Here is an 11975-nt window from a genome sequence, read left to right as displayed (position 1 = left end):
GGTAGATTCTCTATCTTCTCACAGAGCATGGTGACTGTTTTGCTATTCTTTTCCTTAGTAAATTATACGAGCTGCTGTCTTTTCCAGTCTTTCTTAACAGTTTTCCTCATTGTTTCCAGTCTCCACCTGCCACCCAGGCCCAGAGCTAATGCCACATGTCTTATGTTTTGTATAATCCCCCCAACGAGTATACACTTTAAGGTATCGCTTAGCGTTTTCCGTGCAACAAACTACCCAAAACTTAGTAGCTTAAAACAAGAAGCATTTTATGTATCTCATAATTCTTTTGGTCGGCTGCAGCAACTGGTATGGCTCTTCTGGCGTGGGCCAGTTTGGCTCGGGCTGGAGGTTGAGGAAGGTCTCACTTTCATGACTGGAAGCTGGTCTAAGAGGCCTCCTATCTGTGCTCGCTCATCTCTGTTCCACATGGTTTCTCATACCCCCAGCAGAGTACTCTTGAGTTTCTTCACATGAAGGTCTCAGAATTCCAGAAAGCAGCAAGAGAAGACTCAAGGCAGACTTTCTCCAGCCTCTTGAATCTCTTTGCTAATGTACGTTGGCCAAAGCAAATCACATGGCCAAGCTCAGAGTCAAGGAGTAGAGAGCTCTCTACCTCTTAATAAAAGAAAGAAAAAAAAGAGAGAAAGAGTAACATTGCAAAGGGGTAGGCATAAAGGATGGGAGAGGTCTCTGGCTATTTTGCCACTGTACCACAATGAAAGAAGAGAAACAAACGATGTCGTGGAAACCAGTATGAATGCTAAGATTGTATTTATGTGTTCAAGTGAGATTATGTCTGCTGATGTGTATATATATAAAACCATAATGACTTTAAAACTGTGGATTCACATGAGGATTCAATAGGAAAGATATTTGATGGACACAGTTATATTAAATTCTAAAAAGAATTTCAATTCAATAACTCTTCCTGTTGTGTAATGGGTTTTGCCACAAACACCCTATGGAACTGAGAGTAGGTCTACATACCAGATATATGATTTTGTTTTCTTCCTTTCATTTTGTTGCCACTTCACATGGCTTAATAAAACACAGTAAACGTGACTGTCCTTCACATACGTTTGTATGTATACAATACATACAAATGGAGCTCCATCTATAAAGAATTTGGTAACAGTTTGCTTTATAATACTTTCTATAGGGAGGCTTTTCTGAACGCATCAAACTGACAGCATTTTTCCCAGTATGAATTCTATTATAGTGTGTGAGGCCCTGCAAACATGGAAAGTCCCTTTTATTCGACACATTCGTAGAGGGTCTCTTTTGAATAATTTTTCTCATCTCAGGTGGGAGAGGCTACATGGATGCTTTGGATCACGCAGCGTATTCATACAGGATCTGTCTTGGATGGATTTTAAAACACACACTTGGACCTGACTTCAGTGATAAGGCTTGCTCATTTGAAAGAAAAAGGGCTCCTTTCATGTATGAATATTGCGATGCATGCTCAGGACCGATTTCTGAGTGAAGCCCTTTCCACAGTCACTGCATTTATAGGGTTTATCTCCAGTGTGAATTGTCTGGTGTTTATTGAAATTGGACCGGTCAGTGAATGCCTTCCCACATTCTGCACACATGTACGGTTTCTCTCCCGTGTGAATTCGCTGATGTACTTTGAGATGTGGTTTCTTGGAGAAGGACTTCTCACACTCAGGACATTTATAAGGCTTCTCTGTGGTATGAATTCTCTGATGTGTAATTAACTCTGATTTCTGGATGAAGGCCCTCCCACAATCAGCACAAACATACGGTTTCTCTCCGGTATGAATGGTCTGGTGCTTATTGAAATTTGACCTGTCCGTGAAGGCTTTTCCACACTCGGCACATATATAAGACTTCTCTCCAGTATGAGATTTCTGGTGAGTATTGAGATTGGACCTGTTGGTAAAGGCCTTCCCACATTCAGTGCATATATACGGTTTCTCTCCTGTGTGAATTCGCTTATGCATCTGGAGTTGTGACTTAGAAGGGAAAGATTTCCCACAGTCACTGCATTCATAGGGCTTCTCTCCAGTGTGGATTCTCTGATGCGCAATCAAGTGTGCCTTCTGGATGAAGGCCTGCCCACATTCAGTACATATGTAAGATCTCTCTCCTGTATGAATTCTCTGATGCATCCTGAGTGTGGATTTTTGGGTAAAGGCTTTCCCACACTCCCCACACTTGTGGTGTCTCTCTCCAGTATGAATTTTCTGATGTACATTGAGGGCTGAGTTCAGGGAGAAGCCTTTCCCACATTCGCTGCATTCATAGAGTTTTTCTCCAGTGTGAGTTGTCTGATGTCTAAGTAGAGAGGACACCTGGAAAAATGATTTTCCACACTCATTGCATTTATAGGGTTTTTCTCTAGTGTGGGTTTTCTTATGCACAATTAATTCTGAATTCTGGATGAAAGCCTTCCCACACTCAGTACATATATAGAGTTTTTCATCTCTGTGAACTCTCAGATATATACTGAGTAGTGGCTTCTGTGTAAACACATCTACACACTTGCTAAGTTCATGAGGTTTTTCCATAGTGTGGATTCTCTGAGGTGGAAAGAGGTGTGACTTCTGGGTGAAGATCTTCCCAAATTCAGAACACATGTCTGCTTTCTCCCCAGCAGGAAATTTCAGATTGTGACTGAATGCTTGTTTGAGACTGAGGACCTTTCCACACTGATCACTTTCACAGAACTGCACTCCTGTATGAGTGTTTTCATGGTTAGTATAAGAAGAGCTCTGTGTGAAAACTTGACCATGTCCGGTATTTTTATCAAAGTTCTTCGTTGCATTATTTTTACTAGGAATATGTATGTCTAAATTATGCCTAAAACTCTTTCCAAATGAGTCACATTTATGGGGTCTTTTCAGTGAAGGAATATGATTTGGGCTTGGATGAACAAATTTTCCACTGTCTTTATATTCAAAATCCCACTCTGTATTCAGTACTTTCTTATTGATGAAAGCAGCATGACTCAGAGGTTTGCTCTGTTTTTCCTGGTATCTTTTTATCTGCTCAGAATCTTGCCACAGTTCTTCTAAAATGGAATACAGTGAGTCATCTCTTGTATCTTCACCCTCCATTTCACCATGAAAGGAAGCTTTTCCAGAAATTCTTTTTTGTGAGGTCTTAATCCCAAACTTCCCATCTAAAAAGAGAAAGAGAGTAAGGTTGACAAAATGAATAGGTAACAGAGGATTAAAAGGTACTCATAAGCTAATATAAATTGAACACGTGGGAAACCAGCAAATATGATGATGATGGCCACAATGATAACAAGAGAGACACATATAGCATTTATGTGCCAAATTCCTGCATAACATTTATGATGTTCCAAGCACTGCTCTAAGAAATATATATACATATATGTGTGTGTGTGTGTGTGTGTGCGTGTGCACACACAACCCTACTCACTCAATCCTTTCAAAAGCCACTTGAGGTATTTTCAATTATTATCTCCCTATTGTAGATAAGGAAAGTGAAGCTCAGAATGGTTATTTATATAATTTGCCTTAAAACATATAGTTATTAAGTGTTGAAGACTGGAGTTCAACAGAAGCATTCTAGCTCTATTTTGGTAGGATATAAAGTAGGTGGATATAGAGATATAAAGTAGGATGGACTGAAGATTAAAAAGACAAAGTTTTTAAGGGAAAATATCTGTGCAGAGACTAGGTTTGGAGGCAGTAATTCGGAGTCCAAGTTCACATTAGCTTTTGATTCTAAATCTTCACGACTCTTGCTCCTTTTTGCTTGTTAGCAATAGTACCAAATCAGTGTGCTCAAAAATCAACTTAATTTGCTAACATAGTAGATTCTAAGAGTTCTCATTACAAGGAAAAAACACTTTTTTCTTTTTTTGGCATCTTTATGAGATGGATTTTAACTAGGCTTATTGTGGTAATCATTTCACAACGGATTTAAGTCAAGTCATTACGCAGTACACCTTAAACATATACAGTGATGTGTGTCGATATCTCAATAGAACCAAGAAAAAACTAATTTATTCATACCTATAGGAAACATACTGTAGCCATAGCCATCCTGTCCTATACAAACAATAATCGGATATCTATACTCCAACTGTCCACCCAGGTCAAATTGTTTCCTTGGCCCTAAAAACATATGCATCTAACAAGAAGCTTAGAATCAGAGAGAAGACAAGCTATCTGGGTAGGCTGAAAACTGTCCACTAGAATCTGTTTCATCGTTCTTTTTCAGTAACAGAGTAGAAGCTAGGCATATGACTGCCTAGTCATATAACATTTCTCAGCCTCCTTTGAAACTGGGTATGGCCACGTGACAATGTTCTCATCTGCAGAATGTGAGAGAAAATGATGGGTGCCACTTTCAAGCCAGAGCACTGAAACAGTAGGCATGTTTTCTCTATACCCTCTTCTACCTTCTTGCTTACTAAAATCTGGAGTTGGCAATAACAGATACAAATGTGCAGGCGCCCCCAAAAAATCCCCAAGAGATGGTGGGGTTATGTGATGGAAGGAACCTGGATTCCGTAATAAACATGAGCAATGAGGTGTCCCAAAGGCCTGTGATATTAGAAAGAGAAGTACAATTCTTTAGCATTTAAGTCACTGTACCTTATAATATCTTTATTGCTACAAAAAAACTTTAACATAATTCATAAACTAGTTTTACCCAGAGTGGGAATCACAGATGTTTCCATTACCGGAATAATGCACGAGACATATCAGAGTCTCGAAAATCTGCTCCTGCAATAATAAGCTTCTCTATACCTTTCCTGAGCCCACAGATTCAATGAACAGCACATAAATGGAGAGTCAGCAGTCTAGATAGCAGCCGCGTGTGCAAGCTTGCATTCTACTTGCCACTCACAAAACTGCCTCCAAAAGTCCCGTTTACTCGCGAATCAAAAGACACATTCATGCCTTCTCCTTCATTTAACCTGCTTAGCATTTTCTTTTGTGCCATTTGAACATGTACTTATGCTTCATTAAGCAGTTTAAGCCTTTTGCTTTGAAAAATTAATCTGATCATAGTGCTAGGGAGACTTTTTTTCCCCTAAAGCTCAATAGCAGACACTTTCTGTGCTATTCATTTTAATGGATTTCTATCATAATAGAAATACAATGCCTAAGCAGGAAACTCTTATTATCTGGTACTGCTGCTTTTACTTTCCAATTACAGTCTGTGTTCTACTGAAACCTCTCAGAAGAGTTTTTAAAAGTCCCTCCGGAAGGTAGAGAAGAACGATCATCATCAACGGCAAATGGCAGTTACAAAAAAGCAACACCAAAAGCCAGCTTCACGCTCAGGAGAGAACACTGTGCCTCCTCCTCGTGGTTTTGGGTACTCTACACATTCAGAGAAACTTCTCTAGTAACAAACTATAGAAATGAGCCCTGAAAGTATAGTCTTTTAAAAGTCCCTCTGAAATATAGCAAAATCCTCTTATATTCTTATCCCCCACAAATTCAATGAGTTAATACTGTTAAGTGTTCCCTTCATGCTTAGTGTTCAAACACTGAAAATAACATACTCTTATTGTTTTCAGGGACTTCCAAAAATTACTAGGAGCAGAAGCATCTGAGGAGCAAGGGAATAGTAACAGAGAGGGCAATAAATTTGCCATTTCATGGAATAGATGATAACCTGAAATGAAACAATAGGAAAGTGTCTATTACCTGGATAGGCAGAACACAAGATAATAAAGATCCTGGATGCAGAGGCGAACTTCATCTATGGTAGGCATTAAAGACCAGGTGAAAATTTGAGGAATGCATGAATTAAGGAACTATATGGATACAACTTGAACTGGAACTACATGGGCCACACTGGTCATGTGTTATATAATAGGGAATAATTGTAAGTTTACTTCATAAAGCCAGTGACAAAGATAAATGCAATGTTTTAGGTAATGAAATCTATCAGGAGCATTTAGGATGGACTAGATAGAAGAAGCGAATCTGCAAATCTCATTAGGAATAAAAGAAGCCAAGCATAAGGAAATACAGATCTGCTTTTGGGTGATGCCACTAGGAATTAAGATGAGAGTGTATCTGGATAGTATTCTTAAAAAAAAAAAAAGGAATTGCAAAGTAATTAGTAAGAGAAGATAACAAAAAGGGAAGAAATAAGAAACAGAATCTGACAAAATTTGTAACGTGAGGATTCCTGATGTGAGCAATGATGATGCCAATTCTTCACATACTAAGGAAGGATAAATAAAGTAAAATAGTCTATGGTAATTGGCTAATATGCACGTAAACATGGTGCTAGAATCCAGTTATAATACAGCAACTAGTGGTGTCAGCATAGAAGTCATCAGAATATAAATCAAAAGCTTAAGTGTTCAGAAAGGAAGACTCTTTTGAGTTAATTCCTATAGGAACAAATATTCAGAAGATAGTAAATAACACCCATAACCAGGGGCATCTCAGTGGGGGGAAAGCCTCTGTGGAAAAGAAAATGAGCAGATTAGCTGTAAATCAAGGAGAAAACAACTATATCATTAGAAAAGATGAAATAATAGGAATAAGCTAATTCACAGAAGGGAAAACCCAAATGGATAACTGATATCAGAAAGAGCAAAAAACAGGGTGCCTGGTTGGCTCAGTCAGTTAAGGGTCTGCCTTCAGGGCAGGCCACGATCTCAGGGGCCTGGGCTCAAGTCCCACAGTGGGATCCCTGCTTGGTGGGGAGTCTGCTTCTCCCTCTGCCTTCTGCCCCCCACTCGTGTTCTCTCTCTTATGTTCTCTCTCACACTCTCAAATAAATAAATAAAATCTTAAAAAAAAAAAGAAAGCGCAAGAAACAATACCACTTTATACTCATTAGATGGGCCACAAAATAAGAAATGCACATAATTCCAAGTGTTGACATAGATGTAATGAAATGGGCATACTTAGTGCACTGCATGTATATCCCAATGATCAAGTAATACCATTTCTATATAAATATCCCCAAGGCATAATCTCATAGGCTCATAAGATGATGTGTTTAAGAAATTCTTTGTTTTAAAAAATTGAGGTATAATTTCTACATAGTACAATTCAGATCTTAACTGCAGAGCTCAGTGAATTTTTTATACATATATACCCATGTAACCACCATCTAGATGAAAATATAAAACATACCTCACTTAAACACAGAGCTAAAAATCCTTACCAATTATTGCAAACTGATTCAAGAAATACATAAAAAAGTTAATAATCATGATCAAGTAGGGTTTATCCCAGTAAGGCAATGTCAGTTTAACATCTGAAAATCTGTGAAATTTACCATACCAGCAGAATAAAATGTTCATCCCAAATGCAAAAAAAGCACCCAGGAAATCTAATATCCATTCATGTTAAAGACCTTCATCAAACTAGGAATAGAAAGAAATTGCCACAAGTTAATAAAGGACATCTAAGGAAAACCACAGCTAATATACACAATGCTGAAAGACTGAAAACTTTTGCTCTCAAGATAAAATAAAAATTGGGGCACCTGGGTGGCTCAGCGGGTTAAAGCCTCTGCCTTCGGCTCAGGTCATGATCCCAGGGTCCTGGGATCGAGCCCCACATCGGGCTCTCTGCTCAGCAGGGAGCCTGCTTCCCTTCCTCTCTCTGCCTGCCTCTCTGCCCAGGTTGTACCCCTGTTTAACCTCTTCTGAGCTTCCCAAGCCCCCCCACCACCACCACCCCTGCCGTTGTATCATTTGGCTCAACAAAGAATGGGAAGTTAGACCCTAACTGAAGTTTTCAAAAACAAGGCATTATAAAAAGCTATTTAGGGGCGCCTGGGTGGCTCAGCGGGTTAAAGCCTCTGCCTTCGGCTCAGGTCATGATCCCAGGGTCCTGGGATCGAGCCCCACATCGGGCTCTCTGCTCAGCAGGGAGCCTGCTTCCCTTCCTCTCTCTGCCTGCCTCTCTGCCTACCTGTGATCTCTGTCTGTCAAATAAATAAATAAAAATCTTAAAAAAAAAGATAAAATAAAAATAAAGGGCACGCAGACTAAAAAGGTCATGCAGACTAAAAAGTAAATGATAAAAAGACATGGTAATTGATGCAAAAAAATTTTAAGGAATTTACAGAAATACTCACTAGAATTAATACATGAATTTATTAGCAAGGTCTCAGAATATAGGTTCAATGTACAAGAATCAATTGTAAGAGTTCTACCTCTAGTTCTACCTCTAGTATGGGGAAGCAAGCTCCTAAAAAAATCCTTCTACAGACAATAACTATATTCTTTAGAAAAACAAAACAAAACATGTACTAGTAGAGTAAACAAAAGCAGGCAGATTTTGAAGAGGAGTTAGAAGTTAGAACAAGTCTGAACAGAGATCTAAGTTGCTACCCACCATAGGTGAGACAGCATCTCCAGTTTGAGTCTAACCTAGTTAACAGCCTACTATGACAAAAACTGCCTACTGTAACAGAAAATGGTGTTACTATAACATAACCCTGATAATATTTGGTGTAAAAATCCAAAATTACTCAATATAAGATGACCCAGAAAAATTCCCCTTGGTTACTATCCAGTTCCTTCAGTAGTTTTTCTCCCCCCAGTTTTTATTTAAATTCTAGTTAGTTAAAGTATAGTGTAATATTGGTTTCAGCAGAATTTAGTGATAAATCACTTACATACAATACCCAGTGCTCATCATAACAAGTGCCCTCCTTGATACCTATTACCTATTTACCCACTCCCACCCACCTCCCCCAACAACCCTCAGTTTGTTTTCTAGTCTCTTATGGTTTGCTTCACTCTCTTTTTCCCCCTCTCCATATGTTCATCTGTTTTGTTTCTTAAATTCCACATATTAGTGAAATCATATGGTATTTGTCTTTCAGTAGTTTTTAAAGTGTATTTATCATAGTTAATAGTTTATATCTATTAGATGAGTTGGTCTAACAGAAACAATTTAATCATATTAAACTCAAGTTATTTTTATATATGGTGTGAGGTACGGGTCAAGGGTATTTTTCTTCCAGTACTGATATCCATTTGTCCCAGCACAATTTGTTCAAAAACAAAATTCCCTTCCCCCACTGAATTGTACCTTTGTCAAAACTCAGTTGTCCATATATGTGTGGGTCTATTTTCGGATTCTCTCTTCTATTCCATTTATATGTGTTTGTCCTTACATCAAAACCACATTATCTGGATTATTGTAACTTTACAATAAATCTTAATTAATACTTTTCCTTCTTTTTCAAGACTGCTATTGGCTATTCTAAGGCCTTTCCATATCCATATAAACTTTAAAATCTGAGTTTTTATCCCCTAAAATGACAAATAATTGATTGAACAAGTAGAATACAATTCAGTAAAGCAACAGATTTCAACAACATGCAACCACCTTGATTTATACCCTATAGAACACAATACCCATCAACAGCTGAATATACATTCTTTTCAGACACATGGAAAAAAAGACAGACCAAACACAGAAATCATACAGATTATATTCTCAGACTACAACAGAATTAAATCAGACAACATAAATAGACAAGTTTCTTGAAAAATACAACTTACTATGTCTGACAAAAGATGAAAGAGAAAAATCTGAATGACCCTGTCTATTACAGAAATCGAATTTGTTATTCAAACTTTCCCAGGGTGCCTGGGTGGCTCAGTCAGTTAAGCATCTGCCTTTCTGGGATCGAGCCCTGCATCATCGCATTATCAGGTTCCCTACTCAGCAGGGAGTCTGCTTCTCCGTCTGCCCCTTACCCTGCTTGTGCTCTCTCTTATTCTCTCTGCCAAAAACAAAACAAAACAAAAAAAACTTTCCCATCAAGAAAATTCCAGGTCCAGATGGTTTCCATTAGTGAATTCCATGAAACAGTAAAAGAAGAAATAATAATTTTACACAAACTATTTCAGAAAAGGGAACACTTCACAACTCATTTATGTGGCCAGCAGAAACCTAATACCAAAGCCTGACAAAAACGTTGCAGAGAAAGAAAACTACAACCAATATCACTCATAAAAAATGCAAATACTTTAAAATAAAACATCAGCAAATATAATCCAATAATATATAGTAAGGGTTATATATCATAATCAACTAATATTTTATCTCAGAAATACAAAGTTAACTTAACATTTGTAAAATCAACAGGGAAGCCTGGGTGGCTCAGTGGGTTGGGCCTCTGCCTTCGGCTCAGGTCATGATCTCAGAGTCCTGGGATCAAGCCCCGCATCGGGCTCTCTGCTCAGCAGGAAGCCTGCTTCCTCCTCTCTCTCTGTCTGCCTCTCTGCCTGCTTGTGCTCTGTGTGTGTGTGTGTGTGAAATAAATAAATAAATAAAATCTTTAAGAAAAATCAACAAATAAACTCACATATTAACGAAATAAAAGCAACAACTCATATGATTACTCTAATTAGATGAAAAAGGAGTTGACAAAGTTCAACATCTAACCATGATTAAAAAAAAAAACTCTTCAACAAGCTAAGATTAAAAAAGAACTTCTATAACCTGATAAAGGGCAGCTTCAAAAAACATCAGACATAATGGTACGCATTTTTTATCCCTGATAATGGGAACACAGGAGGCATGCCCACACTCAACACTTCTATTTAACATCAAACTGAAGGTGTTAGTGCAATAAGGAAAGGAAAAGAAACAAAAAGCATGAAATTGGAGACGAAAGAGTGTCTCTAAAGTGATAATGACTACTTAAATGAAAAACCTCAAAGAACCTACAAGAAAACTAGTAGGTGGATGTAGGAATGCCTCAGGATACAAAGTCAATGTACAAAAATAAATCATGAGCAATTTTTACTAACAATGAACAATCTGAAATAAATTGGGAAAAAAATGTCATTTACAAAACTGTCAAGGTGCATCAACTATTTAGGGATAAATTCAATGAAGGATACAGAAAACTTCTACACTGAAAACTATAAAACATTGCTGAAGGAATTCAAACATCTAAATAAATACAGAAAATATGCCATGCTCGTGGATTAGAAGGCCCAATATTGTGAAGATATCAATTCTCCTAACATTGATCTATAGAGTGAACTCTACTCCAAACAAAACCCCAGCAGGCTTTAAAAAATAAAAGCGCAAACTACTTATGAAATTTATATAGAAATGCAAATGATCTAGAAGAGCCAAAGTAATTAAAAAAAAGGCAAAGTTGGAGAACTTATCCTACCTGATTCAAGACTCATTATAAAAGCTACAGTAATAAAGAAAATGTGGGTTTGCCAAAAAGACAGTGTATTGGGGCGCCTGGGTGGCTCAGTGGGTTAAAGCCTCTGCCTTCGGCTCGGATCATGATCCCAGGGTCCTGGGATCAAGCCCTGCATTGGCTCTCTGCTCAGCAGGGAGCCTGCCCTCCTCTCTCTCTGCCTGTCTCTCTGCCTATTTGTGATCTCTCTCTCTCTGTCAAATAAGTAAATAAAGTCTTAAAAAAAGTATATTAACTATATTTTCTGTGTTTTTAAAAAGTTTTAAATTTTAATTCTAGTATAATTAACATACAGTGTTATATTAGTTTCAGGTGTACAATATTGTGATTTAACAATTCTATACATTACCCAGTGCTCATCAGGGTAAGCATGCTCTTAATTCCCATCACCTATTTCACCCATCCCCACCCCCCACAACCATCAGTTTGTTCTCTATAGTTAAAAGTCTATTTCTTGGGGCACCTGGGTGGCTCAGTGGGTTAAAGCCTCTGCCTTCGGCTCAGGTCATGATCCCAGGGTCCTGGGATTGAGTCCCGTATCGGGCTCTCTGCTCAGCGGGGAGCCTGCTTCCCCCTCTCTCTCTGCCTGCCTCTCTGCCTACTTGTGATCGCTCTCTCTCTGTGTCAAATAAGTAAATAAAATCTTTTTTTAAAAAAGGCTATTTCTTGTTTTGTCTCTCTTTTTTTCCCTTTGTTCATTTGTTATGTTTCTTAAATTCCACATACGAGTGAAATCATGAGGTATCTCTGTCTTTCTCTGACTGACTTATTTCCCTTAGCATGATACTCTCTGGCTCCATCCA

The 11975-nt window shown here is 38.2% G+C and overlaps 1 protein-coding gene across 1 annotated transcript in view; it reads right to left on the bottom strand.

The window, feature by feature from the left end:
- Positions 1-1135: 1135 nt before the first annotated feature.
- LOC111150580 (zinc finger protein 81) overlaps positions 1136-11975 on the bottom strand; it is a 96801-nt gene continuing 85961 nt past the window's right edge. The window contains exon 4 of the mRNA XM_022508079.1: positions 1136-3148. Within this exon, the coding sequence (XP_022363787.1) occupies positions 1440-3148 (1709 nt within the window). The 3' untranslated portion in view covers positions 1136-1439. The remainder of the gene's footprint in view (positions 3149-11975) is intronic.

The sequence above is a fragment of the Enhydra lutris genome, unplaced genomic scaffold, assembly GCF_002288905.1.
Source record: "Enhydra lutris kenyoni isolate GAN:26980312 unplaced genomic scaffold, ASM228890v2 scaffoldscaffold23, whole genome shotgun sequence".
In the NCBI taxonomy this organism is placed as follows: domain Eukaryota; kingdom Metazoa; phylum Chordata; class Mammalia; order Carnivora; family Mustelidae; genus Enhydra; species Enhydra lutris.
This window is presented reverse-complemented; position numbering and strand designations above follow the sequence as displayed.